The sequence below is a fragment of the Dermacentor albipictus genome, chromosome 7 (assembly GCF_038994185.2).
Source record: "Dermacentor albipictus isolate Rhodes 1998 colony chromosome 7, USDA_Dalb.pri_finalv2, whole genome shotgun sequence".
Lineage (NCBI taxonomy): Eukaryota > Metazoa > Arthropoda > Arachnida > Ixodida > Ixodidae > Dermacentor > Dermacentor albipictus.
Genome location: NC_091827.1, coordinates 21,381,346 through 21,407,761, shown reverse-complemented (window position 1 = coordinate 21,407,761; position 26,416 = coordinate 21,381,346). Strand labels below are relative to the sequence as shown.

Here is a 26,416-nt window from a genome sequence, read left to right as displayed (position 1 = left end):
CCATCTCGGCCTACGTTTGCTTTTATAAAAGACTTTGTTGCGGAAACGGGCTTACGCTAGTGTCTCGTTTCTCATGTTCGGCTCGTTCGCTGTGAACCATCCTCCAACCATTCCATGTGATGACGTGTGTCATTCCACTTCCCTCCCCATTTCCCTTGTATCCCTAACTACCCTGTTCGAGACAACTGCTGAACCAACAGGAATAAAATTTGCCACATTTCAGAGAGAAAGGTAAATATTATAGTGACTCTGGGAAGCAGAATTTTGATTAAGGGCTTGGAATTCTTTTGTTTTTGTTTTTTCAATTCCCCGAAATCGGTAGGTTTGAAAGAAATTGATGCACATTGTTTACAAATCTGTAATTGTGCACTAAAAACAGATACTGCAGTTCTGTAAACTGCATCCATTTGAGCATCTAAAGCGGACAAATTTTATACATGAATTTACAGCTTACTTCAAACAGCTACAATGATTACGAGGGCTTTGCAGAAGCACTGCTCACAGATTAGTGATATATTTCAGAGCGGTGTATAATACATAAATTTTATCTGCTTTAGATGTATTATTGGGTGCACTTTATAGAACTGTGATGATGTGTTTCATTGCAAAGTTACCGAGTTGTAAACTTGGTAAATTCATGAAATTTTCCAATTTTCAAGAACTTTTCTAAAATGAACTGACAGCCTAAATAAAGAATCTGCTTCCTACAGTCACTAGATCTCAATTTGTTCTTTTAAATGCCAGAATCTTTATCCATATCAGTACGGTGGTTGCTTAGAAAATCAATTTCTTCGTTCCCATAAATTTATATAGGAGTTCACAAGCTAAACCTTCCTCTTAAATGACATCCCCTTAAAGTGACATTAAGTGGCAACAGCAAGGCTTCTTTATAATCACTTTATGTGGCATCTAAGTAACATAGGCTGCCATATTATACTGGGCACAAAATGTCCAATTATCATGGTCTGATTAACTCTCCTGTCAGCGCTGGTGTTTCTTATTGGGCTAGTCATTACGTAATCGTGATGACTTACCATATAAAAAGAAGAAAAAGAGAATATGACAGGGAACAAGAGATACAAGATGAGCAGTATTTTAAATTGTATTCATCTTCCCTTTTTTGCAATCCTGCTTCCCCACCCCCCCACTTTTGAAGATCAGCGTTGAGACAGCGTTGAGATGGCCAAGTTATAGCTGACAAGCCTTATGCGACTTCACAAATTCACATATACGTCTCAGCTAGCAACACAGTCCTGTAGTAATTTTCTACTTCAATTTTGCATGTGCAGGATGTCTATTTTAAAAGAATGAGAAATTTCTGGTGAACTCTCGTACATTTGCTTGTGAGCAAAAGATTGAGGGACTCAAGACTCGGCTCTCATTCATTTTTCAAAGTGCTTGTTCAGAAGATGCTGTAGTTATGCAACCGAAGATAAGAAAATCACAAAATGCCTTGGTTAAATGCCTAAATGCAGGGTTGCTGCGGTTTTAATTTTCCCAAAATTTTCATTGGCTGCATGCTGTTACTCTCACTGCATCCGCATACTTCTTGGCATTGCATGGTGTACAACATGTTCACAGATAAGTGTTGCCATCCAAGGTCCTGTCTCAAATCACACCAGTACATGTGTAGCGGTTTGCTGTGCTGTGCTATGTATTTCCATGCTGTGCTACGCTGCACTGCTATAAAACAATACTCAATACAATGGAATTCTCGCTGTAAGTGATGCTGGAGCTACAAGAACTGTTCGTTTCATGTGATCCCTAGGTCCAGTTATGGTGCGTCCAGACCCTGCGGTCCATCTTCCAACACCAAGATCGATCGATCTCAACGCCGTATATTCATAGCCTGGGGCCAAGAGTGGTGGAGACGCTTCTTCACTGTGCAGACAACCTTGGCAGTTCCACAGGAAGCGACCTGCGCCTCAACGTTGCACTGGAGTGCCTTCAGACCTTGGAGACGCTCCTAGCGGCGGCACCGACCGACGGAAGTGAGCCACCGATTCTTTTGTTCTCCTGGAGTAGAGGGTCACGCCACATAATCGTGTTAGCTCATCCCCACATGAACGCTTGGTGCAGTGATGCTGGAGCATGGTTTATCATCGTTACTGCGTGGGTGCAATATACTTGACTTCCGTGCAGTAAAAACGGGAAAAAAACAATTGTTCAGGACCCATCGACGATGACTGTCAATATAAGCTAATAGCCAAACGCTTTAGAAAGCTATCCATTTTATTAAAGGAATGACGCACTTGAAGGCCTTCATTTGCTGCCGTGAGGACGTTTAGGTAGCGCTTGTTTCCAGCAGCTGCCACAAGGACAGAGGGCGGTGGGAGAAGACAAGGACAATCCTTCCCGAGTGCTTCACCACAGCACCTAAACTTTCAGGTGCCCCAGAGCTCTAGCGCAACAGCACGTGCCGACAGGCTCTGCTATTCACTTGCACAACTATAGACGATTCTATGAAGGCATGTCTTCAACGGAGAGAAGTTATACTTTTACATTTTCGTCCGTTGCTGATCTTCACAAGCTTCCCAATAACTTGAAGAACTTGAAAAAAGGGAGGTACCAGCGAAATACAAAGGACGCTCACACAAGGAAAAGGCATTAGACACGGACAGACACTGGACTTTCAACTGTACTTTATTGAAATTTACATTGCCACACATAACCTCCGACGCATGCGTATCTTCAACTCCTCCCAAGACATATGCATAGATAACACCTCGAAGATACATTACCGCGTGAAAACAGCCGACGCATGCGCAACTTCTATTCCTTCCAACACCTGTGCATGAATGTCAATTTTATATTAATCATATTTTACCTACTCGATAGGTAAGCACGTTCCTTGTTTGTTAACCATAAAGACATATCACTGACACAAATTTCTTTCTCATTTCCAATGTGAAAAGCTTCTAAGATTTCGCGTTCATATCTAGTCTTGCCTTTCCTTAAAATGCTCACACGACCGAACAATGGCGCACTTTTTCTGCATTTATTGCAGCCGCAGTAATGAACTGCCAAATTGCTTCCCTGGTCCCTGCTTAAGGATAGGTTATGTTCTTGCAAGCGCTTATTAACACACCTACCTGTCTGGCCTATATAGACTTTACCACAGGCCAATGGAATGCGGTACACAACACCAGTGTTGCACTTGATGAAAGGTGTCACGTGTTTAACCATGCACCGTTTGGAATTTATGAGTTCAGTAGCTTAGGAGACAGGTCGCGTTTGCCTTTCTTTGTGTTCAGTCCCAACATAAACCAGGAAGGCAAAAGCTGTTTACAACCGAACACGCATTATTTGCCCTTATTTATCTCATGCTCTCTTTGGCTTCTGGGGCTGTTGGTTTCCTTGGTACAATTTACATCATCGCTTTTTTGGGGGGGAACGTCATTCATTGCATTCTCGTGTGGTTTGCATGGGAAGTTTGCCCCTTTGTAGGTGTTTTTGAACCACACTGTTTCTAATTATAGATCGGCTCTCCTTTCTGACTTGCAGAGGCCCACATGATGCTGCTGTATGTGCCCGTGCTAGTGAATTTGCTGCTGGACCCTGTGACTCACCCAGCTGCCTCAACCGCCAGAAGGAAGCTTCACCAGGCAGCTCTCGGCCGGCTCACTCGAGTTGGGCCCCAGTATCCGCAGGTACAAAGTGGCACATCTTTCCAGTAATTGAAGTCACAGTGCTGAATTGTCACAAGCAAAAAAGATGACAGGGCGTGCACTACTGATTCATAGCGCACCTCCTATCGTCTTGTCCGTTTTCAATTCAGCGCTACGACCTCAATTACTGCAACGAACCATCTGGGCCAAAAACAAGTATTCCTGCACCTCTTTACACCCGTGTCCTTTCATACACATTTAACCCTGTGTTGGCTGTTGGCCCCCGAAATTTTGTGCAGTGTGGCATCTCTGAAAGGGTTGGATTTCTATGAAGCCTGAGCACGCATGCTAGAATTTTATTTGCAGTATGATGCAACTGGTACACTTGGTCTGCTCATTTGCAGGCTGCTTGAAAATTCTGCTTTTTTGTGGAAACCATACACTGGGTGGCACTATAAACATCGCTGTTGATGTAGAATTGCATTGCTGCTTTTATTTATTTGTTGTGTAGTGAAGAAGATGCACACAACGCTTTGGGCGCTGCTATCGCTGTGGCGCAACTCTCGTGCTCGGGTTATTGGCGACTCTTCATTCAGAGCCTAGTTCAATCACTTGCAGAAGTTATGCAGATGTTCTAATGCATGCCCCTTTACAGTGTGTGGGGAGCAAGCGCGAACCTCTGCACTAGCGACAGTTTGTAAAGGCATTGTAAACATGAGAAATGAGACAAAAAAAGATGTAAAGTCATGATAGGTGTGTCTAGGTTAAATTAAATGTAAATTCCCTTTATTGTTTATATGCATTTCTCAGTGTCATGTCTACATTGCTGTTTCAGCGAAAGGAAGCATATAGTATTATTGCTGTTTGTGCATTCTTTTGTGAACACTGAGTAATTTCTAGGAAATCAGTGCTGTTGCCCGGACAACTAGCACATTTTATTAGCTGCTTGTGACTTTGTTGCATCCTTGTATAAACACCCGGCACTGCGTACAAGTCAACCACCACGGTTCTTGCAGGAGTTTCGTGCAGTCATTGGCCGGTTGCCCCAATTGAAGTCCAAGATTGAGAGTGCAGTGCGGTCTGGCAGCAGAGGTCCCGAGGGTGAAAGACCGGAGACGCCGAAGACAATCCCAAACAACCAAAGCGCTCCCAGCATCAAGCTGAAAACAGACTTCAGCAACTTCACTGGCTGAGACATGCCAACACTGCGCATGACAGGTGCGATAATAATCGTATGAAGCCAACAGACAGTCAAAACCAGGGAAGGCGTAGGGCATATTACTTCCTTTCTTTTTTTTTAATTGAAATGTAGAAATGATAAATCAGGGTTTATTGGTCAGTCGCGTTCTCCAAAGTTCATGTACTACGCAATGCCTGCTGTAGAAAGGATGTTCTACATCCGTCACCATGGCCGTGAGTTGTGGTTCTGGCTAACAGTTACAGGCCTAGATCTAGTACACGCATAATACCCAAAAAAGTGGACAGGAAAACAGCGCTATAGTAGAACAATTGGTCTGAACGCCGCATGCATAAAGCAAAGACGTGGATTTCACGTGGTTCACCTGCTGCAAGTTTTCTTTTGTCCACTTTCTCACTTCTTTTTATCTTATCATTTCTACATTACAATTTTAAAAAAGCAAGTGCCTTACACTACGCTTGCCTTGGTTTCATATGGTTATGATTTACAAAAATTGGGCCCATCGGTACCCCTTCTTCAAGTGCGATAACAGAGTTTTGTTTGTTGGCAAGTTGCTGACATAATACTGGCTGCTCTTGCGTCCCCTTTCTTTTCTATTAAGTGAGCCTTTGTGCCATATTTTGTGAATACGTGGGAACTTGGATAAACTTCAGGGGGCATTGCTTGCTAGGCTTTAGCTAGCCTAGCTTCAGCACAGCAGAATGCAGGCGTTAGTAGAATGCCTTTGCACGGACAGTAATTACAAAGACCATGTCAGTGAAGTTACAACTGAATGAATTTGCTTAGCACACATCAAAGACATAGAAGCATATTATGCCAGCAACTATTCAAGAACTATCATCTGCATGTGTGTTCTTTACAACATACTTTCAGAGTAATTATTGCAAGCACAGGATATCAAAGCCTGCAATAAAAATGGGCGTCTGGTTTACTGAGCACTCCTTATGCTTCACCTATAACGTAATACTTGTTGCTGGGCTAGTTGGTTCATCTTATTCCCTGAAGACGCAACTAAGGGAGGAAAAAAGCTTTAGCACAAGAAAGAGCGTCACTTGCAACTAGTTTATTGAGAGCAGACAGGATCGTATCTATAGGTGAAGGTGGCCAGGTGTGCACATAGGCTTGCACACAATATTCAAGTTTGCATCATTATCCAATCATCCAGTGCAGGAACTGTCGTTCAGTGCTACATAAAGCCACAGATGTATCGCTGACATAGACGTCACGTTTCATGTTGATATACGTATTGATAACTGTATATATTTCATTCAAGCTGCATTCATACCTTCATGCCAACTCTCCAAATTTTTTTGATAGTTTATGAATTTGAGCTCGTTTTACAACTTTATGCTTGTTGGTCCAGTATTTACGTAGAATAAATTCTGTTCGCGAAAAAGTTATGCTTGTCGGCCTCTGGACTTCTTGTTGGAAGTTTTCATCTTCTGGTGGTGAAAGGACGCAAGAGAGCTACTTGCTTTGAGAATGTTTATACAAGACAAGTTCCTGAAGCAGGTGAAATGGGCAACAGCAAAGTCACTGAATAAGCCAGTACAATCTGGGGATGTGCTGCTTGTCAGTCTTCACTGTTGCGAGTTTGCTGCTTATAAAGGTAAATTGTCGTTAATAAAGTTCACATGTATCCCTCCATAGAAATGTTCAGATTATGCTTGCAAGAATTGCCGAGTCATTTGCAGTATCAGTTATTTCAGGGGCAACTGTGTTCAGTTATTAAACATAGGTGTTTTGAATATCTGTTTTGTATGTAACATGTCTTTCAATGTGGTGAACACGTAATTTTCTGGGCAGTAAACTATGACATAAGAACCATAACATGTATAGTACTTCAATTGATCAAGCATTGTTTCATTTCAGGTGCACATCATTGGTGCAAGCAGAGGCAAACTATCTTGTGCTAGAGCAATAGCAGTGCCAACAACCAAGAGCTGTGTTATTTGTGGCTAGTCCCAAATGGCAGCAGTACCATTGGAGAATTCCAGTGGCACCCAAGCAAGACCTTTGCAAAGCACACAATTTTAATTCCTAAGAGAAAACTTGTCTAGGCTTTTGAAGATGACCACAATCGTCTTGTTTGTTCCTGGTGTACATCCTTCACATTTGCAACTACTATATTATAATACCTAGAATGACGTCTATATAATTAACATACATCGGTCTGCTGGTCGGACACATTTGTGAAATTTCTACACTTTTGTGATGACATTTTTCTAACCTTTCAGCCCCTTTTCATTGTCGATGTCTCATGACCTAAAAAACACCCTCGTGTTTTTTTTTTTCAACACTGCCTCCTGTAACGTGTGGTGTGTACAACACGTTTTTGCTGCTTAGCATTATACTAGTTAGTTTCACGTAACTTATATACATAATGCAGCTTTACTGTGTTTAGATCCCTATAGGTACCTATATTGCAAATGTTAATTCTAGAATATATCGTAAATGTGTGCCACTTTTACCCAAAATATACTTCCCCTTTTAGTTATGTCTTAGAGCCAGTCCCTAAAAGAAACCAAACCATAGATGTTCTGTCTGTTGCACATATTTTATTGTGGTAAACGTATTTGGATTTATTTGCAACTAATGTAGGCTGTTACGTAGGTACACTGGCGCTCCAAAAGGGCCTCCTAGCATATCTCTGTTATACATTCTCTGTGGCTAATTGTTATGAAAGATGTATAGAAAATAGAATAAATACAATGTCGCAAAACTGTACAGAATGATGTTTCCTGTCTTCGCTGCATTGAATCACAGTGCCATAGATGAAGTGGATGGCTCCGATGCTGCTTCTGCCTTCTCTCTCAGGCGGCTCTGGAGGAGATTGATCCTGCTTTCAATCTGGGACATGCTCCAATCCTGTTTGCAAGGAAAACAAAGAAAGAATTAAATTCTGGCATGTTAATCGCACATACATGATTATAGCCTAAAGAATATATAGTAAAGCTTTCTTTGTTAATTCAGATTTCGTGGGACCGAAAAAGATGCCCAAATTAGCCGAATGTCTAATTATCGAGGGTATCAAGAAAACAATAAACAAATGCCTACTACGTCAACACGCTTTCATTTACTGAATGAATGAGCCAATCCTGTCTCTATTCTGTACAAAAGCAGTCATCTCGTGGCTGATTTGCCCTCGCAATTTCCTTCACAGCGCAGCCGCGGTGCGCGTCTTCATCCAAGACGGACTTTTTATACAACCCACACATTCCAATTATTTCTTTCGCCAGTGAGCTGGTCACCATACATCACAATGCAGCTGGTTTCCGTCATCCTCTAAAGCCTATCAAAATGAAAGTACCGACTGCCACAACCGCTGTGGACGAAACCGCGGCCGACGCAGTGGTAAACGCAAGAATAAAGGCTTTAGAGGCATAACTAAGCATGAAACTTTCTGGTGTTGTTGTCATTCACATGTGATTTCCAATGATAACTATGGCAATGCGGACTTCGCTGCTTCGTTTCGATGGACGCTAACGCCATTTTCACTCTTTTGCATCGATCATTTTCTGTGCTTCGGCGATCGCCAAGCTCCAACAGTTGTCTGAATTAAGGAGAGTTTCATTGCTATAAATAATGCATACCCCTGCATGAACAAAAGGATGAGTCCGAATAGTCCGAGTGTCGAGTAAACAAGGTTTTACTGTAGTAACTATTAGTTTTGGACTCCTGCCACTCGAGGTGTTGGCAATGTTCTTTGAAGGAATTTCAAGCATAATCAAAGCACATGACTGCTGTATTCTCCATTTCAATGCTTGTTGAAAAGACACCTCTGGTAGCACAATTAACCTTTTACTGCACTTTAAACAGAAGAAGCATTTAACAAATCTTGGCTGTGGCTATTTATAGTGCACCAAGTTTGAGCATGCTAACAAAAACTTTTAATGTGTTCCGGGAATTTCAAGTGTAATGTGTGAAAGCAGCAACACAGGCTTCAAGTGCACTTGAAAGCAACCATAAAAAAGCTCCTGACTGGCACAATGTTTGATGCTCCTTAACTCTTTCCATACCATGGGGAAAATAGGTTTTCTTTGTAGGTTACGCCAGATCCTTTTTTCTGAAGGAACTACTGCACTGAATATTTTATGCAATACATAACGAAAAAGCAGAATGACTGCTCTTATCATGAATAAAAGCTACATTGCCGAGATATATGTCATAAAAAAAATATATAAATTGCCAGAATCAAGATTGTGGGATAACATTGATCAATGTTTGTAAAGACATGCTTGTATCTACTAAGAAAAATATGTAACAAAAGTTATGAGATATACAAAATATATTGCCACCTAATAGGCCCTATCTGCAAAAAAATCTAAATTTTTCACTGAACAGGTATTCCACTACAAAAATTCAACTGCAAGCACTACCGTTGGTGTGCTTGCACACCAACGGTAGCCGCCAATGTTCCAGGCTGGTTTCGCCGGCGTCGCTCTCAGAGTCCAAGTCCGACGAAAAGGCAGCATCCTCAGACTAGCTACTGCTAGAGCCATCAATAAAATGAGCCACAGACACAGCGGAATTAGGAGATGCGCTATCTTTCGAAGTGCGCACGCCACTCCCAGAGGCAGTCATTTTCGCTTCGTAATTTGACGATTGTTAAACTTCGGAGCGCGTTCAAAAATTACCGCTTCTTGAAAAAAAACTAGAACTGCCTGGGAAAGAAAAATATAGTTCTCCACGTCCGATGGCGAATTGTATGCATGCGCGGGGCTGAAGGTCACGAAAACGGTGTTTCGAACATTTGACAACAGGCGGCCATTCTTGCTTGCTACTTTGACGATTGCGAAACTTCAAAGCGCGTTCAAAAATCACCTGGCGGGAAAATAAAGCAAACTGCACAGAAAATAAGAATATAGTTCTCCTCATTCACGTCCAATGGCATAGTGTCTCCGTGAGCAGCGCGGAATGTCTGAAAAGTGGCGTTTCAAACCATCGTTAGCGGGCTAACAATACACAATGGGCACGGTACGGAAAAAGTTAATGCAACGAGCTCTGAAAAGTTCACCCGTAACACTGAAGTTAACAAAACATCTCAAAACTAACTTATAGCAGAAAAGCCAAGATTCAATTTGAACAACGCCCACACAGAAAAATTTGCATGCTGCATGTAATCTGTTGGAGCACTAGTGCTTGGCGATACTGAATCTGCATTCACTGTGAATATGAAACAAACTAAGCTTTGAATGCATGTGGACTCACCTCATACTGTCTTGAAGCGTCACTGGACTGACTAGCTTGAGCAGAAGGCGCCATATGAGTCTGCAAAACATCATATACAAATGAAAGCAAGTTGGCTCACTTAAATAAAAACATTCACAGAACAATAGCTAAAGGTATGTCAATGAAGAATAGACTGGCAGGTAACTAAGAGTTCAACAAATACACAAAACAGTTGCAAACATATCTCTTTATTGCAACCTGCAGACAATTATGACAGCTCTAGACTTTCGAACTTGTCTTTTCAGCTACTCCAAATATATTTTGCAAATCGTCCTACATTTGTCACCATGTTTGATGTCCAAAGTTAGCTTAGTGCACTGAGGATTCTGATACCATTAAACGAGGCCTTGTTTACCAATGCCACTTGCTATCAGGTTCCACATGACATAATATGCATGATGCCAACCACTTCGCTAGCGTAGCCTTACCGTCGTACTGAAGTAGTCTGGCGATATTCCTTCAAGGTACAAGATTCTGTCCTCCAGCTGTTTGAGCCGAGCATAGACATCGTGGGGCACGGCACACCCTGTGAAACAAAACACAGTTTACAATTAGGGTTGTGTTAGAAATCGAGCAAACATACCCAATAGGGAAAAGACCTACCAGATTTCAGCTTCAAGTGGGACTCCATGTTACGCAACCTTTCTTCGATTCCTTCTGGTATAGTGGCCGAATGCTCTTGTTTAACGGGGCATTGCGTGTGGCTAGTTGTAGGCCTCATGAGCTTAGTCATCGGACCCCACTGGTTCACAACCCTGGAAACTGGAATCGGGAAATATTCGTATCTGCTGTTCTAGGAGCTTGTGCAATAAAGGCCGCATTTAAACTGATGCTAGATAAAGATGGGAAAACAAATTGGGTGCACTACATTTCTGAAAGTGGTGGTTTGGCATGTCAAAAAGCAACACCAAAGTAGAGAAAGGCGTTGTCACCATTTTGAATTTCTCACACCAACTCGTCATGACAGCATAGAGTGGGGTACTAGTTCAGAGCAGTCAGTTTACTAGTGAACAGGTAGCAGCAATGCTTCAAAAAATATATGAAAACTCAACTTGGGCCAATATCCCTGGTTAAACACTTTTAAGAATACTTTCACTTCTACAACATATAGTGTGGCGCCTAATTGGAGCAGCAGAAATAAAGTCAAACATGGAATATACCAGCAGTGAGCAAACCAGAATATAGGCCCACAAGACGTTGCTGCACAAATAGGGTCCCAATGTCCAAAAATGCTGCGAGATAAGCAATGTAAAACTGACATCAATGGTGCACCTTAATCATGCAATTAAAACTGCAATTCAAGTTAATTTCCTCCGCTAATAAGTCAGCTTCCTTCTACTGAAGGAATGCAGATGGACTTATGAAAGATCTACCAACATATCCCTCGCTTTAATAAGAGTAGCCCAACCTTTTACATGGCTGCTTCCACCAGACCTGGGCACAAAGACAGAATCAACCCGGGCACAACTTTGTTCTGAAAAATAAAAGTATGATTGCACCATGGTGCAAAGCTGCCAAAGTGAATATTGACTAAAAACTGAGAAATGTCACTGCACCTGCATCACCGTCAACGTCGCCTGCTTTTGAGCAGCAGAACTCCTGGACATTCCATTCATCAACTTCCTTCCGTTTTCTGGTTATAAATGCTTCAATCCTATCGTTGATCTGCAGCCAACAAAGAAGTAATTTATTTTATTCCAACTGCTATCCTTGTCACTTATGGCATATTTGACTGGTTTTTTGAAAGTGCTTCGACAACTCCAAAAAGGTCACTAAAGACAGCCGCCAGGCTTTACTACATGCATAAAAATGCTCCAGTGGTGTTGTCAAAGCCGTATTTATGCAACTATATTTACTTAACCTCTTCATATAGCTTTAAAGCCTTCTTGCACAACTTTCCTGGCACTGTCAGAGTTCTATGGTATGCACCAGTCGTGCGTGCCATTAGTCACTTACCACTTTCCGGTCAACCTGGATTTGAACAATCTTGGGATCAACTTTTGGGGTGGGCTGTTGGGTGTTGAATGGCAGACTGTCCTGTTCAGAAGGAAAGATGCAGACAGAAGACCTCGTGTGCGTGCATATTTTTTTTTCTTTCAACACTCAAGCAATCTGCATGAGTAAACCTTTGGTTGTATTTCTTTTTGCAATGATATATTCTCAAAGTGAGACCATGGTTCTGTATCTTCTTTGTTCAGTGCGTATATGTGCTCTGACGACGTGTGAGCTTTGAAGTTAGCCTAGGCACTTTCCTATGTGATTGCCATAAAACGATACAACAAGAGTGCACTTAGAGGCACTCCCTCACGCCAGTCGGCCCCTATCACACGCGGAAGCGACTTGAGAAACTGTTCTCGAGTCCTTAACGTACACAGCATCCAGTGTGATGACATGCGGGAGCTTTCTTTTTTTTTTTAACTGCCAGTGTTGTGACACACACGTGAAACGAACTACCATTAACTTAAGTCACGAAACTTAATTTGTTCGATCTCCTTCACTATCCCATCATACATCGCAGTAACAGGCAAAACTCAAATAAGCTTCGCGTCATTCCAAAACGGCGTTGGATCTGCGAGTGTTTGTTTGAAACGTCATTCGACATACCCTGTACTCCTGAAAGCGACGAATCAGCTCGTCTAATGCCGATCCCAGAGAAGCGGAGCATTCCGTTGACGCTTCTACACAAGGAGTGTCGTACTCGAAGCGAAACGAATGCAAAACTCCGGCCTCTAGGAGCTAGAAAAAAAAAGGCAGGACGCAGTGGGTAACGCTCACATCGTACGGTATGTACGAAGTACTTACGGCTGAAAACACTTTCGTACACTGCTTTAAACAGGCTTCCACCATGATGTTTGCTTATGACAGCGTATCGATTACCCACGACTATGGACCATACCACGACTAACGAACGCGTCAAAACACACGTGTGGATTCGCTTGTAAACAATCAAGCTGGATTAGATTGCTTTGACTAGGCTCGGAATGACTTCGGCATCATTTCTCGCACTATTTATTTTCAATTTTAACAAAAACGCTATTTAATTTTACCGGAAAGTTGGTTTAAAGGGTCTTGAAATTGGAGATGTCTAAATAGTTCAGCTTTTTCTTTTTTTTTCTGCCGACACAACGTGCGCTTTGGTCGAGTTCGTGACGTCATGAGGCGGCAACGTCAAAGCATGTCAAAGTGGGCGTTACGAAGTCCAAATGTTAAGTCCGGTGTTGCGACCGCCTGAAGGGTGTCTGACAGGCCGTATGGCATTCTAACGTGTTCTACAGTCTTTCCGATTTCCCTCCGTCGCTGCCACCCGCACCAATGTTTGCTGAATCCAACCTCTGAACATGCACAGACAGAGCCACCGAAGATTTCATAGGGATAGAGCGCAGGCTGGCGAACTTCGTCCGTAGTACAAACCACCGCAGCAAGGTGCCGAGCCGAAAAAAAAGGTACAGTGATGCATTTTCTTGGCTAGTCCTTGTCGCGGAGGCTGCCGAAGCTCGCGTGCGGGAGCTTTCGTTTTTCGTTTTAACCTGCAGCGCAAAATAAGTGCGCCTTCGTGAAAACAGTTTGCGGGGACTTTCCAGAGAAGCTGCAGGACTTCGTTATAACGAGGTTTCACTGTACAGCCCATAAGGTGTTGCGTGCGATCGATAGTACTGTAAATCTGTACGGTGCCTTTGTGAAATTTCTGTGCTACATTAATTCCATGCCTTCCTGCTCCTTCAATCGCCGAGTGGAGGTCCCGCTATGACGAATTTTCTCAAACTTCTACAAACACCGAGATGTAGAAGCTCGGAGGAATTATGGCTGTTTTAGGTAGTGCGACAGGACAAGGACAAAGCAGGCGTGAACTGACAGGACATGAACTGTCCTGTCACCTCTCTCAGTTGGAGTGGATTCGTGTATATGAATCCACTCAAACTCGCTCAACTTTCTATTCTTTTTGCAAAGCTCAGCCGAGTTTGATGAGCATCATCCACGAGAAAAAAAAATTTGATCTGGCAAGTCGTTGGTGAAATGTGTTCTCTGCACTGATCCAGGTTAAATAACAGGTAACATTGATCTTTAGCTATATGGCAAACTTTGTCTTCAACTGGACCAGACATCGGCATCCTTGTTTCCAACAAACACCGTAACTTTTGTCATTGGTAATGGACTGTGAATTACATAATTAAGCTGCATGTGAACGGTAATCCTGACAGCTGTTTGTTATGGTCTTGGGGTGTGTGTGTGTGTGTGCGTGTGTGAACACTTGCTTTACTTATATTACTCTTTTTCTTTTACGAATGCAGTCATTTCACTGAGAACTTCTTTCACAATGAGTGCCATGACATTAAACAGAACACTGTTCAGACCACAGAAGACTTTTATTTGCTGTTCATTCCTCTCAGAAGACCCAAAGCATGAAAATACATTTTAAAAAAATCTTCAGGCAACACCTACAAGGCAACGAAGTTCTCTTTCTGAGCTCAACAACTTAATTCTCACACAGGCTTCTGAAAAGCAGAAAACGTGACAACCAACAAAACTAACGACAATGAGCTGTACATCTATTTACATATAAAATCTAAAATAAATGCAAAAAACAAATGTATAATGTGAAGCTGTCATAAATAACATGATTTGGTCAAAAGCTGAAGCAGACTGCAGCCTTGAGAATGAAACGTTCAGGCAGACACGCATTATAATCTGCATCACAAGAAATGTTTGACAGGTCAACCTGATGGACTACACAGGCACAATGCTCAAATCAGAGCAGTAAATTTCTTTGCTTCTATATATGTATTAAGCATATTAAGCACAAGGCTTTAGCCAGCATCACAGCAAGGAATCAGAAAAACTGAGGCACACCACTGAAAACAGCACTTCTAAGCTATAAGAAAGAAAAAAAACTCCTTACTCTTCGGAGTCACTCGCATCTATTGAAGTTGAAGAAGCCCTTCCCTATTCAAGACTTGCAACTTATGGCAGTGATATATTACCTCTTTAGGAGCACTTTAAGAGGTCAGGAGAAGCCACCACGAAATGGTGCTTCCAAATGCTTCGAACCTGCAACACCACAAAAACCCTAACACTGTCTGTTCATGTGATTACCCTGTGAAATCAAATTGGATTAATTGGAAAATAGTCCCATCGAAGGACCCAAAGCTGTCAGCATTCAGCAAAAAGACCATGCGTTTCCACCAGCACAAAAAATTAAGTCTGCCATTCAAGGAAAGCAAGCACTAACCAAAAGATTATTGCATAGAGTTGCTGTAGACTAAAAAGCGCGGACAACCCGAGGGGGGTGCAAGTACACTTACTAAGCTAAACAGCAGGCACAAGTAGGCAACTGGTCTTAACTTGTAGCACTGTGCATTTCCTATAATAAATTACATTTGTTCTACGGACACTCACTACAGGCTGACTGGTATGCTTACTGCCTCATAACACACATACAGGCACAACCTGGAGGAAGCTGTGGGCAGTTTCGATAAATGCAGTGCAGACCTTTGTTCACAAAGCAGTGACAAGCTTACAACATGCACGCTACTACACATACTTGACTTTCTGAATGTAGTATCTCCTAACTGCATAACATTAACACATAGCAATAGCCACAATTATTATATCTTATTAATATAGCAACAATTGGCAGACCCTCGGACAAGGGAAAAGGGGCGGGCAACATCATCTGTGCGTATCGCTGCATCTCTAAAAATAGCAAGAGCAAAAGCATGACACAGCAGCGTCAGCCTGATATACTGCACTTTCACTAGGGGTTGATTTGAATAAAGTTTGTATTTTAACGTCAACAAATCCTGCCTTAAAAGTTCCATGAATTGCAGCCACATCACAAGAATGCTACAGTACAGCAGCACCTACACCACTTCGCAAAAGATATCAAAGAACCCCTAACCAGCTTAGGTATTTTGGATTTCCCAGCCACACTTTGCATCAGGAAGTGATGTCTCTACAGGTAGTGTCCAAAACAAGCACACCAGATGTTTCGTCACCAGCAGTGCCTGGGGCATTACCAGCATATACCGGTGCATATCGCTGCATTGACACATTGATGTCGGCAAGTTTTGAGGATTGCTTTTGAAAAGCTGTGCCTTTGATGCTGCAAAGTTTATGCAGTGACAAGAACTCTGCCTTCACAGTGCATTGAAGCTTGTGAACAAGACGTTTTGCTTGTAAACGGCAAGCAGTTGCAGCCATGGATGTCAAAAGTCTGACTTCTAAAGGTCCACCACGTCAACGCTAGGGCAGCACCACACTGCTGCAATCCGAGGCCGCATGGAGCTGTTGTACTTGGAAAGCTACACCATGCTGTTACTAAGTCCGAAACAACTTATAAAAAACACAATGCCATTCCCTGGCTTGTTTCACTGTTACAAACTTTCTGCACGTTTGAAGCTACCTGCATTAGGTTTACCTCAGATGCAAGAGCCAGAAGCTGCTTTGTGCAGTTTGGACACCAGATATTTCTGGGGCTTCCACTCAGCCATCAGTCATGCAGGACTCTATGGGAGTTGGTGCTGAGCTGTCATCATAGCAAATGCGAGACACAAAGAAAGGCACACATACACAGTACTGTTTGTGTGCGTGTTTTTGTGCACTGTACATAGATCTTAAATCACTCACTTGCCTGAGCCACCACCCTATAATAGCAAAGATTGAGAAGAGTGCCACTGAAATGTTGGGCTCACATGAACACTTTCATTTCTGTAAATTCTTGTAGGTGCTGTGCTAGACAAGTACTAAGAGGAAGGCAGGTGCAACAGCGCAGAGAAAAATCTTGTTTCTCAGAACCCCTGTCACTCATGGACACACTCCTGTCAATTGCATACAGACCAGGCCTGTTTGTTAAAACCAACTGGACAGATTGTGCAACCACACTGGGCATAGCTTTGTCACAACAGTTTAGAATATTAACTATATTGGCAGCAGATGTGCAACAAGAAGTCGTAAATACCGTCTCAACGTGTTATACAGAGTCAGACCTCGATATAACGAAGCCGAACTTACAGCAAAGAACTTTTGTTAGACTGTGAATTTCATTAAGTCTAGGTTTTAAAGTTTCAGCAGTAAAAATAATTTCATAGGTTCCCAGAACATTTCTGGTAGGTAGCATCTTGTCAGTGAGCACTTATAAACAAATCACAGAAAGGTCGTGCCATGAGTGCGTGATTACGAGCACGGGCAAATGGAGTGCAGATTGTACCAAGAGCAATGCATCGATATGCAAGATGTGCAATTGTTGCATCGCGCACACCGATGTAAATTTTGGACACCATTGTTAAATGCGCTTAGTGCCCATAGCTGTCATTCATACAGAGATTTGTCCCCTCTGAGATACAAAAGAAAAGTCACTGTTTCGTCCAAAAGGTGAAGCACGATAGCAATACCAAAGCATTAGACACCTACACGAACTATGGTTCATGGATTTACCGGCCATACAAATTGCAGTAAAAGCTTGCTTACTAATTAAATTAACAAGCATGGTGTCACCACACACACAAACAAACATGAACAGATATCACTTTATCACAACGAACGCTTGCTGTCACAATTTTCGCGTGATGAAAAGTGCCGCTAACAGGGAGCAAATGCTTTGTGCCGCCTCTCGCTTCACCACGTCTTGCAAACTTGAGATTACATGGCCTCCAACACTAGGCATGCAGGAACATAATGCGCGTCAAGGCACCAGCCATCTCGGCTCACCCTTAGCCCTTACACCACAGATTAGCTTCCAAGATATGGTGCGAGGCCCGTGTATGCACTTAGCCGTGTGCACTGCCATGCACAGCCACATGACATGGCCAGGCTAGAAAAGGTCGCTCGCAAGCTCACCCGCCCCTGCCACCCCATCTTCTAGCGCACGTTAGCACGTGCTTAATCATGTTCCACATGCTCACCTTCCTCCCCCCCCCCCATGCTGAAGGAACCATTGCTGGAGCGAAGCATGGCTGACAATACAAGCTTATGGCTCTAAAAATTGCTTCTGGTGCTTTTAACATACAAAAGCACGACCTTCGAGATTGGCTACAGCTCATAGCTGCCTTCACATGGCCTTCGAGATTGGCTACTGTTACTTAGTGCTGCTTGCGTGCCTCACGGTCTCCTCAAATTCTTTACCAACCCAACATGGCACAGCAGTGTTTCCTGTATAACTGCGCCACTGCATGCATGCTTTTAGGATCCCAATTATCCTGTTCGCACAACAGTATTTTTGCTGTTCGAGCTTTTCATGCAGAAAGATGCGTGCAAGCGATGACTTCAGCCTCAGCCAACATTTTTATAGTTTTCTGCGAGATTTACTAGCCATAGAGGCTCCAACTACATGCCTTGAATGGCCAAAAACATTGTTAAGTCAAAACAGTGTCACGGAAATACTTTGTTAAATTGCAAAAAAATAGATGTGTAGTTTTCAATGGAACTAAGATTGGGAAACGAAAATGTTTTGTAACATAGCGAGTTTCATTAAGTCGAGGTTTGTTATATCGAGGTCCGACTCCATAAGATAGTTAGCAAAATAAAAGTTTGTAGCCACATCAAAGTCAGCTGATATGAGCAGCAGATAACATGCTTTTATGACATGTTGTGCGCCATCTTAACTTGTTACATAGCAAGCAACAAAGAATATACAGCAATAAAAGCCTCACCTCAACTTTGAATCCTCTGTTATCCTGCACAACAACACTCTCACAGCGCACATCAAAGTAAGCTAATTTTCGTTGTGGCAAAGTAATGTGGCTTTCCCAACACAGGGCCGACTCATAAGTGTGAAATGAACACAATGCATGCCTGAACACATTGTTCCTTGAAAGTGCAAAATGGTGGTGCAAACTTAAAATGCATGAAAAAAATAAATAAGTAGGTTCAGCTAAGAAACACATATACACTTCAACAAACACACAAGTGAAGGCACAGGAGAGGGGGGGGGGAGGGACTGTTGTCATGATATGGTTTAGTGCACATTACAAACCAACCTTGCACTTTTCTTTACCGGCATGCTTGCATACTTTAAAAAAAAAAATTCCTCCCCTCAGCTAATCAGAGGAAGGGCATAACCTTGCACATAGTCAAACGGCTCAACAAAAGAAGGGTTTGCATGAGCATAAATTGCACCTTGCCATTAGTTCACAAAGCCAAGGAGCCAGGACGAAAACCTACATGAACCTGATAAATGGCATTTAATCTTAACCATAAGATTAGGCCATTCATTCAAATCATCTCACTCTTAGCTCGAAACACCGGACACTTCAGTGGTCAACAGAACAGATGGCTTTTGACGAAGTTTGGCAACAACCCAGAAACCAAGGCACCAAAAGGCTGCTCCAGTGTCTCGCTTACCTACTGTCTAAATCAAGAGCTTACACAACATAGCAATGAACACATAAGATGTGCAGTAGAATGAGCCGACTGACGAAATACACACAGTATGTCACACATAAATGAATTGTTCAATGTCTTAGGAACCGTAATGAATGCAACTTTTCCAGAATAAATTGTGACCTTGAAATTAAGGATATTGCCAGCGGCCAGGCCCTGCTTCAATGTTTCCTGAAACTATCATGTGCCACTAACTTTCCTTTTTTTTATCCACTGGAGAAGCCACAAGCCACTTCATTCTAGGCACTGGGCTTCACTAGTTGCAACACTTCCTAGCTTTTGCTTCCCAAGTCCACGTGCACATATACGTTCCCAAACTTGTACAGCACTATATGGAATCTTTAAAGTAACAGCCTAGGATGCTACACAATTTCAATACAAACAGCACACATTCTGTTCTGCCTTGTGCATGGCTGTTACCAGTGGTATCAAAAAGCTAATCTTTGACTGGTGCGTCGCACATTTCGTGAATTTAAAATCTCTCGTTCTGCCCTTTTGTGATCACGGACGAGCTCACTGTGCCATGCAAAAAATGGCGGCGAATAAAAGAGCAAACGTCAGTTCTTGCATTAAAAACGAAACAAACTGCTTAGGCACAAGATTGTACCACAGAGCACGTTGTCATTTCACGCACCTACACGTATTTTGATTCAGAAGCACACGGTGCCGTGGCGTTTTGATCTTGAGCTTTAGACACTGACTGTGCGACAGTTCTCACTTGAAAATGCTGAGAAAACAGCAAAGCAGCCACATGGTATGAACAAACGGTGATAATCAGGCGCTGCATTCTGTCCCAACAACGACAAACAGTGCTACCGTTCTGTTCCTGCAAATTGTGCAATTGTTGTCGGGCGCCACCGCAGATTAGATGCACTTCTTAATCGTTCTGGATGAGCAGGGCAGATAACGCATATAAATGTGATACTACACTTCATCTACAGTGAAACGCCACGTCTGTTGCAAAGTTCTGCAGGTAAATCAGCCAGAAAAGTTGCGCATTATACAAATTACGGCAACCACAATAGGCATGCGGCTGCTGCCACAATTTGGCAGGGCATACGTGGCGCACAAAGGCTTACGATATTACGTGATTGGGCATCTGGGTTGCACGATACGGTGAATAACGTCTTGCTTGCGGTCTAGCAAAAGATATTTATCGCCACGCCTCGAAAAATTGAAATAAGATGTGTCCCTTGTTTTTGTCTGTGAAATAAATGTGCGCACAGAACAAGGGTGCAGAAATTACTCACTCCTAAACGGCGGTCAGAGAAGCTGGCGGATCTGGATACAAGAAGCAAACTGCATGGTTGATGCTTTGGCGCAGGGTGGAAACTCTCTTAAACCAGTACAAACAAAAAACTTCAAGTTGCTTCATTTCATTCTTTTTTTAAGTAGCTGGGTGTGTACTCTGTTTTCTGTTACACCTTAATTCAGCTATGTACAAACTTTTCCGAAGTTTCCACCATATATGTTTAATAATGCTTTGTTGTGGTGAGCAAACCTGTTATGCAATTTTTCACTAGTACTTCACCGACCGCCTGTTAGCAGAGGTGAAATCGCTTGAGCCCAAAGTCTGTGACTCCTTTATGGATGCTGTACCAAAGGGGTGGACATTACTCTCATAGTATTAAATGATTATTTCACTCGGGAGTTTTCTTGCAGCTGCAAGGCTCAACATGATAGCCTACTTCAAGTATAAACCACCGGCTTTTCAGACTTCCAAATAAGTACCGAGTGCAAGCAGATTCCAAAATTTCAGCCGTTCACTTGTGCGCGTTCAGCATCAACACTGCAGCTGGCACTGATTTACACAGCACACAGTTGTGCAAATAGTGATGATAGAAGCTGCTCTAAACAAAAAAATGGCTTCAGCGGCAATTATTAAAGTAGCAGGAAGAATAAACACAGCCACAAGTGCCCAGCTAGGTCACCTTCAGACACAACCATACTCGTACCAAACGGCGTTTGCTCGTTTCTCCCGGCTGCCCGGCTGATTGGCGTGGTCAGTTGAGCTCTGCGAGGCGTCGAAATCTGTGTTGTCATCTAGAAGCAGTTTCTCCTGTGACGTGCAGAGCCTGAGAGGGGCTCGAAGGCCAGGCGAATTGCCGACGCCACTCCCACGCAGCCGTGAGTACATGGAGTGCCGCAGGGCAGGGGTGCGCGAGAAACCATGTGGTGTAGATATGTGCGGCTGTGATGTGGAGGCCGGGGAAGTGGCAGCGGGCTCCGATGCGTTGACGTGAGTCACCAGGTTCACCGTGGTGTGGTTTTCAACGGTGACATGTGGGGCTGGCAATGGCAGTGGGCTGGATTGTTGCTGCAGCATGGCAATAAAAAAAAAAAGGGCGTTTTGCATGAAAGCGCTTAAAAAGATTTACATTGTTCCATGTACGTGTCCTGCATGTACCAATGTGTAAGGAACGCATTTTGATACAAGGAAACTGTAGACTGGGTAGCACAGAACATGAAAAGGGGGACAAACATGAGCGCTAACCTGCACGCGTATTTGTACTATTTTTCATGTTTGTTGCTGGCCACAGTCTACACAACCAAACCAACTAGCCCAAACTGTCACCTTGCAAGGAAAACCACCTTGTTCGGCAACCTTTATTAACGGGTATCCAAGCTCCCAGCCTTGAGCACAAGAGCATCCAGATCGTCTTGGAACGCTTCAAGGAGAAATACTCTCCATCACCTCGTTCAATGTTATGGTGCAGCTAAATAGCACTTTGCGTGCATTGGCGGTCTCCGGTTCACTGTCTAAAGGGATAATATCACCCTTTAGATGGCACACACAGTCTCCTCGCAAGATCGGACGGCAATACTACAACACGCTTTTGGCTGTGTAGCTGACTTCCGAAATATGGAAGACACCCCCGACATGCTCACTGTAGAGCTAACAATGACTGTTGAAGCCCTGCATGTGACCAACCCACCAACCCAAGCTGCCTCCCCCTTTTGCACTTCACATTTTCACGGACGGCCAAGCAGTGATGTGGGCGTAAACATCAGCTAAAGGAGCGACGAGTCATCTGACCCACTGAATCAAACAAGAATGACAGCTGTTGATAACCAACACCACTATCACAACACATGAATCCCAGGGAACAAAGTGACACATGACATGGTGAACGAGATTCTAGCTATCATCTGACGTGCTGACGACAGCGCCAGTCTCTGCGCCCAAATTCCTTATTTGTAGCATACGTCAAAGCTGCTGCGTGAAAGTGTAATATTGAAGCGAAATAGGTTTGCACGTGTTGACACCGGACCCTTAAGGCGAGAACGACGAAGTTCGTGGTTGCGCGCGGGCTCTCCGAGGACCAGCCATCGCTAAAGGCAGACGTTTTGTCCCAGTCTGTCGGTGCTCAACTGTTTTAGTTGCCATAGCTGGGTGACATTTCTGGTGGAAGTGCGGGGTACGGTCGATGTTAAGATCTCCGGAGCATACCCCAGACCTAAGCCCGGCGAGTAGTTCAACCGAGCTTACCCCTGTGCACGTACGTGCCAGCCGACGCCTCCAGGGACTCCAGCCACAGCACGGTCTGCTACCTGAACGAACTAAAATGACGACCCAACCACCTCCCGCCACTCCTGCAGCATCGCACGTTGTCGTCAATCACATCCGGACGCCGAATCTGTTCCACGGAAGTGCTTCCGAGGACGCCGATGACTGGCTTGACCATTTTGACCGGGTTGCCAACCTCAACGACTGGAACCACGAGCGTAAGCTACGTTACGTGTACTTCGCTCTTGAAGATTCCGCGAAAATATGGTTTGAGAACCACGAGGCGACACTGACGTCATGGGAAGAATTTCGTAGGCAGTTCCTCAATGCCTTCGCCAGGGCGGACAGGAAGGAGAGAGCGGAGTTAGCGTTGGAGGCAAGAATTCAAGGCCCCAATGAGCGAGTGACTGCGTACGTAGAAGACATGAATCGGCTGTTCAGACGTGCGGACCCTTTGATGACTGAAACAAAGAAGGTGCGCCATCTCATGCGCGGCGTCAAAGAGGAAATCTTTGCTGGCCTAATTCGAAATCCGCCGACGACACTTGCAGAGTTCCATGACGAAGCCACTACTATGGAAAAGGCCCTTCAACAGCGGGCCAGGCAAAACAACCGCGACGCCGTGATTTCAAGGGAGCTCTCTGCCGTTACCCTCGGTAACGACGTTGGCGCCTTGCGAGAACTCATCAGGGCTGTCGTCAAGGAGGAACTGCTGAAGATGCAGACGACCACGGCCCCTGTGGGACAACTTTCCATTGCGGAAATGGTGCGCGCCGAGGTCCGACAGGCCGTCCATGTTCCTGGACAGTACGAGGCACCACAGCAGGTACCGCACGCCGAAATGAGTTACGCTGAAGCAGTACGCCGTCCGCCACCCTCAAGTGCATGCAGCATGGTACACCCCACTCAACAAATGGACATAAGCTTCAGGCCGCCTCGCAACCCACCACACATCGCCGAAGCAAGGACTAGGAAGAGCGACGTCTGGCGCACCCCAGACTACAAACCTCTTTGTTTTCATTGTGGCGAAGCCGGGCACATCTACAGAATGTGTCCTTATCGTCATGTGGGGCTTCGTGGATTCTCGCCGAATGCACCTCGTCCACGACCTGGTGAGCGGCCGCCGGATATAGAGAGTTTCGTCGCAAATCGTCGCAATGTTGATCAGCGATGGCCGGAGCCCCGTTCGTCGTCTCCTGCTCGTTACAGGTCTCCATCACCAAGCCAATCCTTTACTCGCGGCGCTCTGAGACGCCGCTCGCCTAGCCCGGCGGGTCGGGAAAACTGAGTTCAGCGACCTCCGGAGGTGAGGCCGCTGACGACGACCGTACGCAATATCCTCCACTACGACGACAACGACGAAAACAGAACGACGCAGACGTACAGACGGAGTCGAACACCTTACGAGAGGTAGTAACGTCGAACATTCCCGTCACCATAGACGACGAAGAAATAACGGCGTTAATCGACACTGGAGCGGACACCTCAGTTATGAGCATTGACCTTGCCTGCAAGCTGAAGAAAGTTTCTACCGAGTGGACAGGGTCGCAGATTCGAACTGCAGGAGGACATCTGCTAACCCCGGTAGGAAGATGCACAGCCCGAGTGAGCATTCGTGGGTTTACGTACCTCGGAGATTTCGTTATCCTCCCAAGCTGCTCGAGGGACCTAATTCTGGGAATGGACTTTCTGCAGGCTAATGGAGCTGTGATCAACTTACAAAAGTCGCGGGTAACGTTTTCGACGGCGCAGGCCTTAGCAGGGAGCAGCACTGACGACACGTATGTCAACGCCTTGAGGATTGTTGACGAGAACATCACGGTGCCGCCAAGGAGCAGCGTATTGACCCTCGTCACCTGCGACGCATTCGACGGCTATGAGGGTATTGCCGAGGCAAATATCCAGCTGCTGCTTGAAAAACACATCTGCATCGCCCGCGGCCTTGTTCGAATACAGCATAAGTGCTCGCAAGTGTTGTTGACAAACTTCAGCCATGAGTATCAGCACGTCCCTCAAGGTACAGCTGTGGCATTCCTGAACGAAATTGCTGACTTCTCCGATATCGGCACGTTACAAGTGACTTCACTGGACGCAACAGCTCACGCCAGCCTGAATACCCGCGTCCACATTAATGCTGACTTAGCAGATGTCCAGAAGGATCAGCTGCTGGGCCTACTGACAGAATTCTCCGGCTGTTTTTCCACGGAATCCAAAGTCCAGCGCACTTCCGTTACGCAACACCGGATCGTTACAGAGGAGTCGGCGCGGCCTGTTCGTCAGCATCCGTATCGCGTGTCACCTATGGAGCGGGAGGCGATTAAGCGTCAAGTTCAAGAAATGCTAAATGATGACGTCATCCAGCCGTCGACAAGTCCGTGGGCATCGCCTGTCGTACTAGTAAAAAAGAAAGACAACACACTCCGCTTCTGCGTTGACTACAGACGGCTTAACCGAGTCACCAAACGCGACGTTTATCCCCTGCCACGGATCGATGACGCTTTGGACCGTCTGCGTCATGCTCAGTTCTTCACTTCGTTAGACCTAAAGTCAGGCTACTGGCAAATCGAAGTGGACGAGCGTGACCGTGAAAAAACCGCCTTCGTGACTCCCGATGGGCTGTACGAATTTAAAGTGCTGCCTTTCGGTCTCTGTTCCGCCCCTGCTACGTTCCAACGAATGATGGACACTGTACTCGTTGGACTAAAGTGGCAGACGTGTCTAGTGTACCTAGACGACGTTATTGTGTTTTCCAGCACGTTCGATGAACATCTCGCCCGGCTACGAAGTGTTCTTACCGCAATACGCAAGGCCAACCTCACCATCAAGCCTGAAAAATGTTACTTTGGCTTCCAGGAACTCAAGTTTCTAGGCCACGTGGTCAGCGCCCAAGGAGTACGACCAGACCCAGAAAAACTCGCTGCCGTTGCCGAGTTTCCTCGTCCTAAAGACAAAAAGTCTGTTCAGCGGTTCCTGGGCCTCTGCGCTTACTACCGTCGTTTCGTTGAAGGCTTCTCAAGGATTGCTGAACCGCTCACGAGACTGACGCGACAAGATGTGCCCTTTGCGTGGACGGAAGAACAAGAGCAGGCCTTCACCGAATTGCGTAAACGCCTTCAATCCGCTCCAGTGCTGGCACATTTTGATGCCACCGCGGCAACTGAAATACACACCGACGCCAGCAACGTAGGACTCGGGGCCATTCTGGTTCAATGGCAAGATGGCGCAGAACGTGTAATTGCGTACGCCAGTCGTAGTCTGACAAAAGCAGAAGCTAATTATTCAACGACCGAAAAAGAATGCTTAGCAGTCGTGTGGGCCATCAGCAAGTTCGGACCCTACTTATACGGCCGGCCATTTCGAGCGATCAGTGACCACCACTCGCTCTGCTGGCTTGCCAATCTACGAGACCCGTCAGGTCGCCTCGCTCGTTGGAGCCTCCGCCTCCAGGAATACGACATAACTGTTGTCTACAGATCCGGCCATAAGCATAGCGAC

The 26,416-nt window shown here is 44.7% G+C and overlaps 4 protein-coding genes across 14 annotated transcripts in view; 2 read left to right on the top strand and 2 right to left on the bottom strand.

Moving 5' to 3' along the window:
* The window catches only part of LOC135897549 (HEAT repeat-containing protein 5B), a 96,756-nt gene extending 89,218 nt beyond the window's left edge, over nucleotides 1-7,538 (top strand). For all 6 annotated transcript variants that reach the window (XM_065426198.1, XM_065426202.1, XM_065426201.1 and 3 more), the window contains 4 exons: nucleotides 1,769-1,991; nucleotides 3,505-3,650; nucleotides 4,625-4,826; nucleotides 6,679-7,538. In XM_065426198.1, the coding sequence (XP_065282270.1) occupies nucleotides 1,769-1,991; nucleotides 3,505-3,650; nucleotides 4,625-4,801 (546 nt within the window). In that variant the 3' untranslated portion in view covers nucleotides 4,802-4,826; nucleotides 6,679-7,538. The remainder of the gene's footprint in view (nucleotides 1-1,768; nucleotides 1,992-3,504; nucleotides 3,651-4,624; nucleotides 4,827-6,678) is intronic.
* Mocs2B (Molybdenum cofactor synthesis 2B) lies at nucleotides 7,498-13,021 on the bottom strand. Its single transcript, XM_065426210.2, has 9 exons — nucleotides 12,841-13,021; nucleotides 12,643-12,774; nucleotides 11,995-12,075; nucleotides 11,595-11,703; nucleotides 11,447-11,512; nucleotides 10,642-10,800; nucleotides 10,467-10,564; nucleotides 10,018-10,077; nucleotides 7,498-7,674 (listed from the first exon to the last, which is right to left on the bottom strand). Exons 1-9 carry the CDS (start codon nucleotides 12,883-12,885, stop codon nucleotides 7,567-7,569), a joined length of 858 nt encoding a protein of 285 aa, XP_065282282.1. The 5' UTR covers nucleotides 12,886-13,021; the 3' UTR covers nucleotides 7,498-7,566.
* Nucleotides 13,022-13,211: 190 nt separating this feature from the next.
* The window catches only part of LOC135897552 (2-oxoadipate dehydrogenase complex component E1), an 85,352-nt gene continuing 72,147 nt past the window's right edge, over nucleotides 13,212-26,416 (top strand). For all 3 annotated transcript variants that reach the window (XM_065426209.2, XM_065426208.1, XM_070521758.1), the window contains exon 1: nucleotides 13,212-13,481. The gene's annotated coding sequence lies outside the window, so the exon portion shown is untranslated. The remainder of the gene's footprint in view (nucleotides 13,482-26,416) is intronic.
* LOC135897550 (girdin-like) overlaps nucleotides 14,384-26,416 on the bottom strand; it is a 57,554-nt gene continuing 45,521 nt past the window's right edge. For all 4 annotated transcript variants that reach the window (XM_065426203.1, XM_065426204.1, XM_065426205.1 and 1 more), the window contains exon 31: nucleotides 14,384-21,730. In XM_065426203.1, coding sequence (XP_065282275.1) covers nucleotides 21,347-21,730 — 384 coding nt within the window. In that variant the 3' untranslated portion in view covers nucleotides 14,384-21,346. The remainder of the gene's footprint in view (nucleotides 21,731-26,416) is intronic.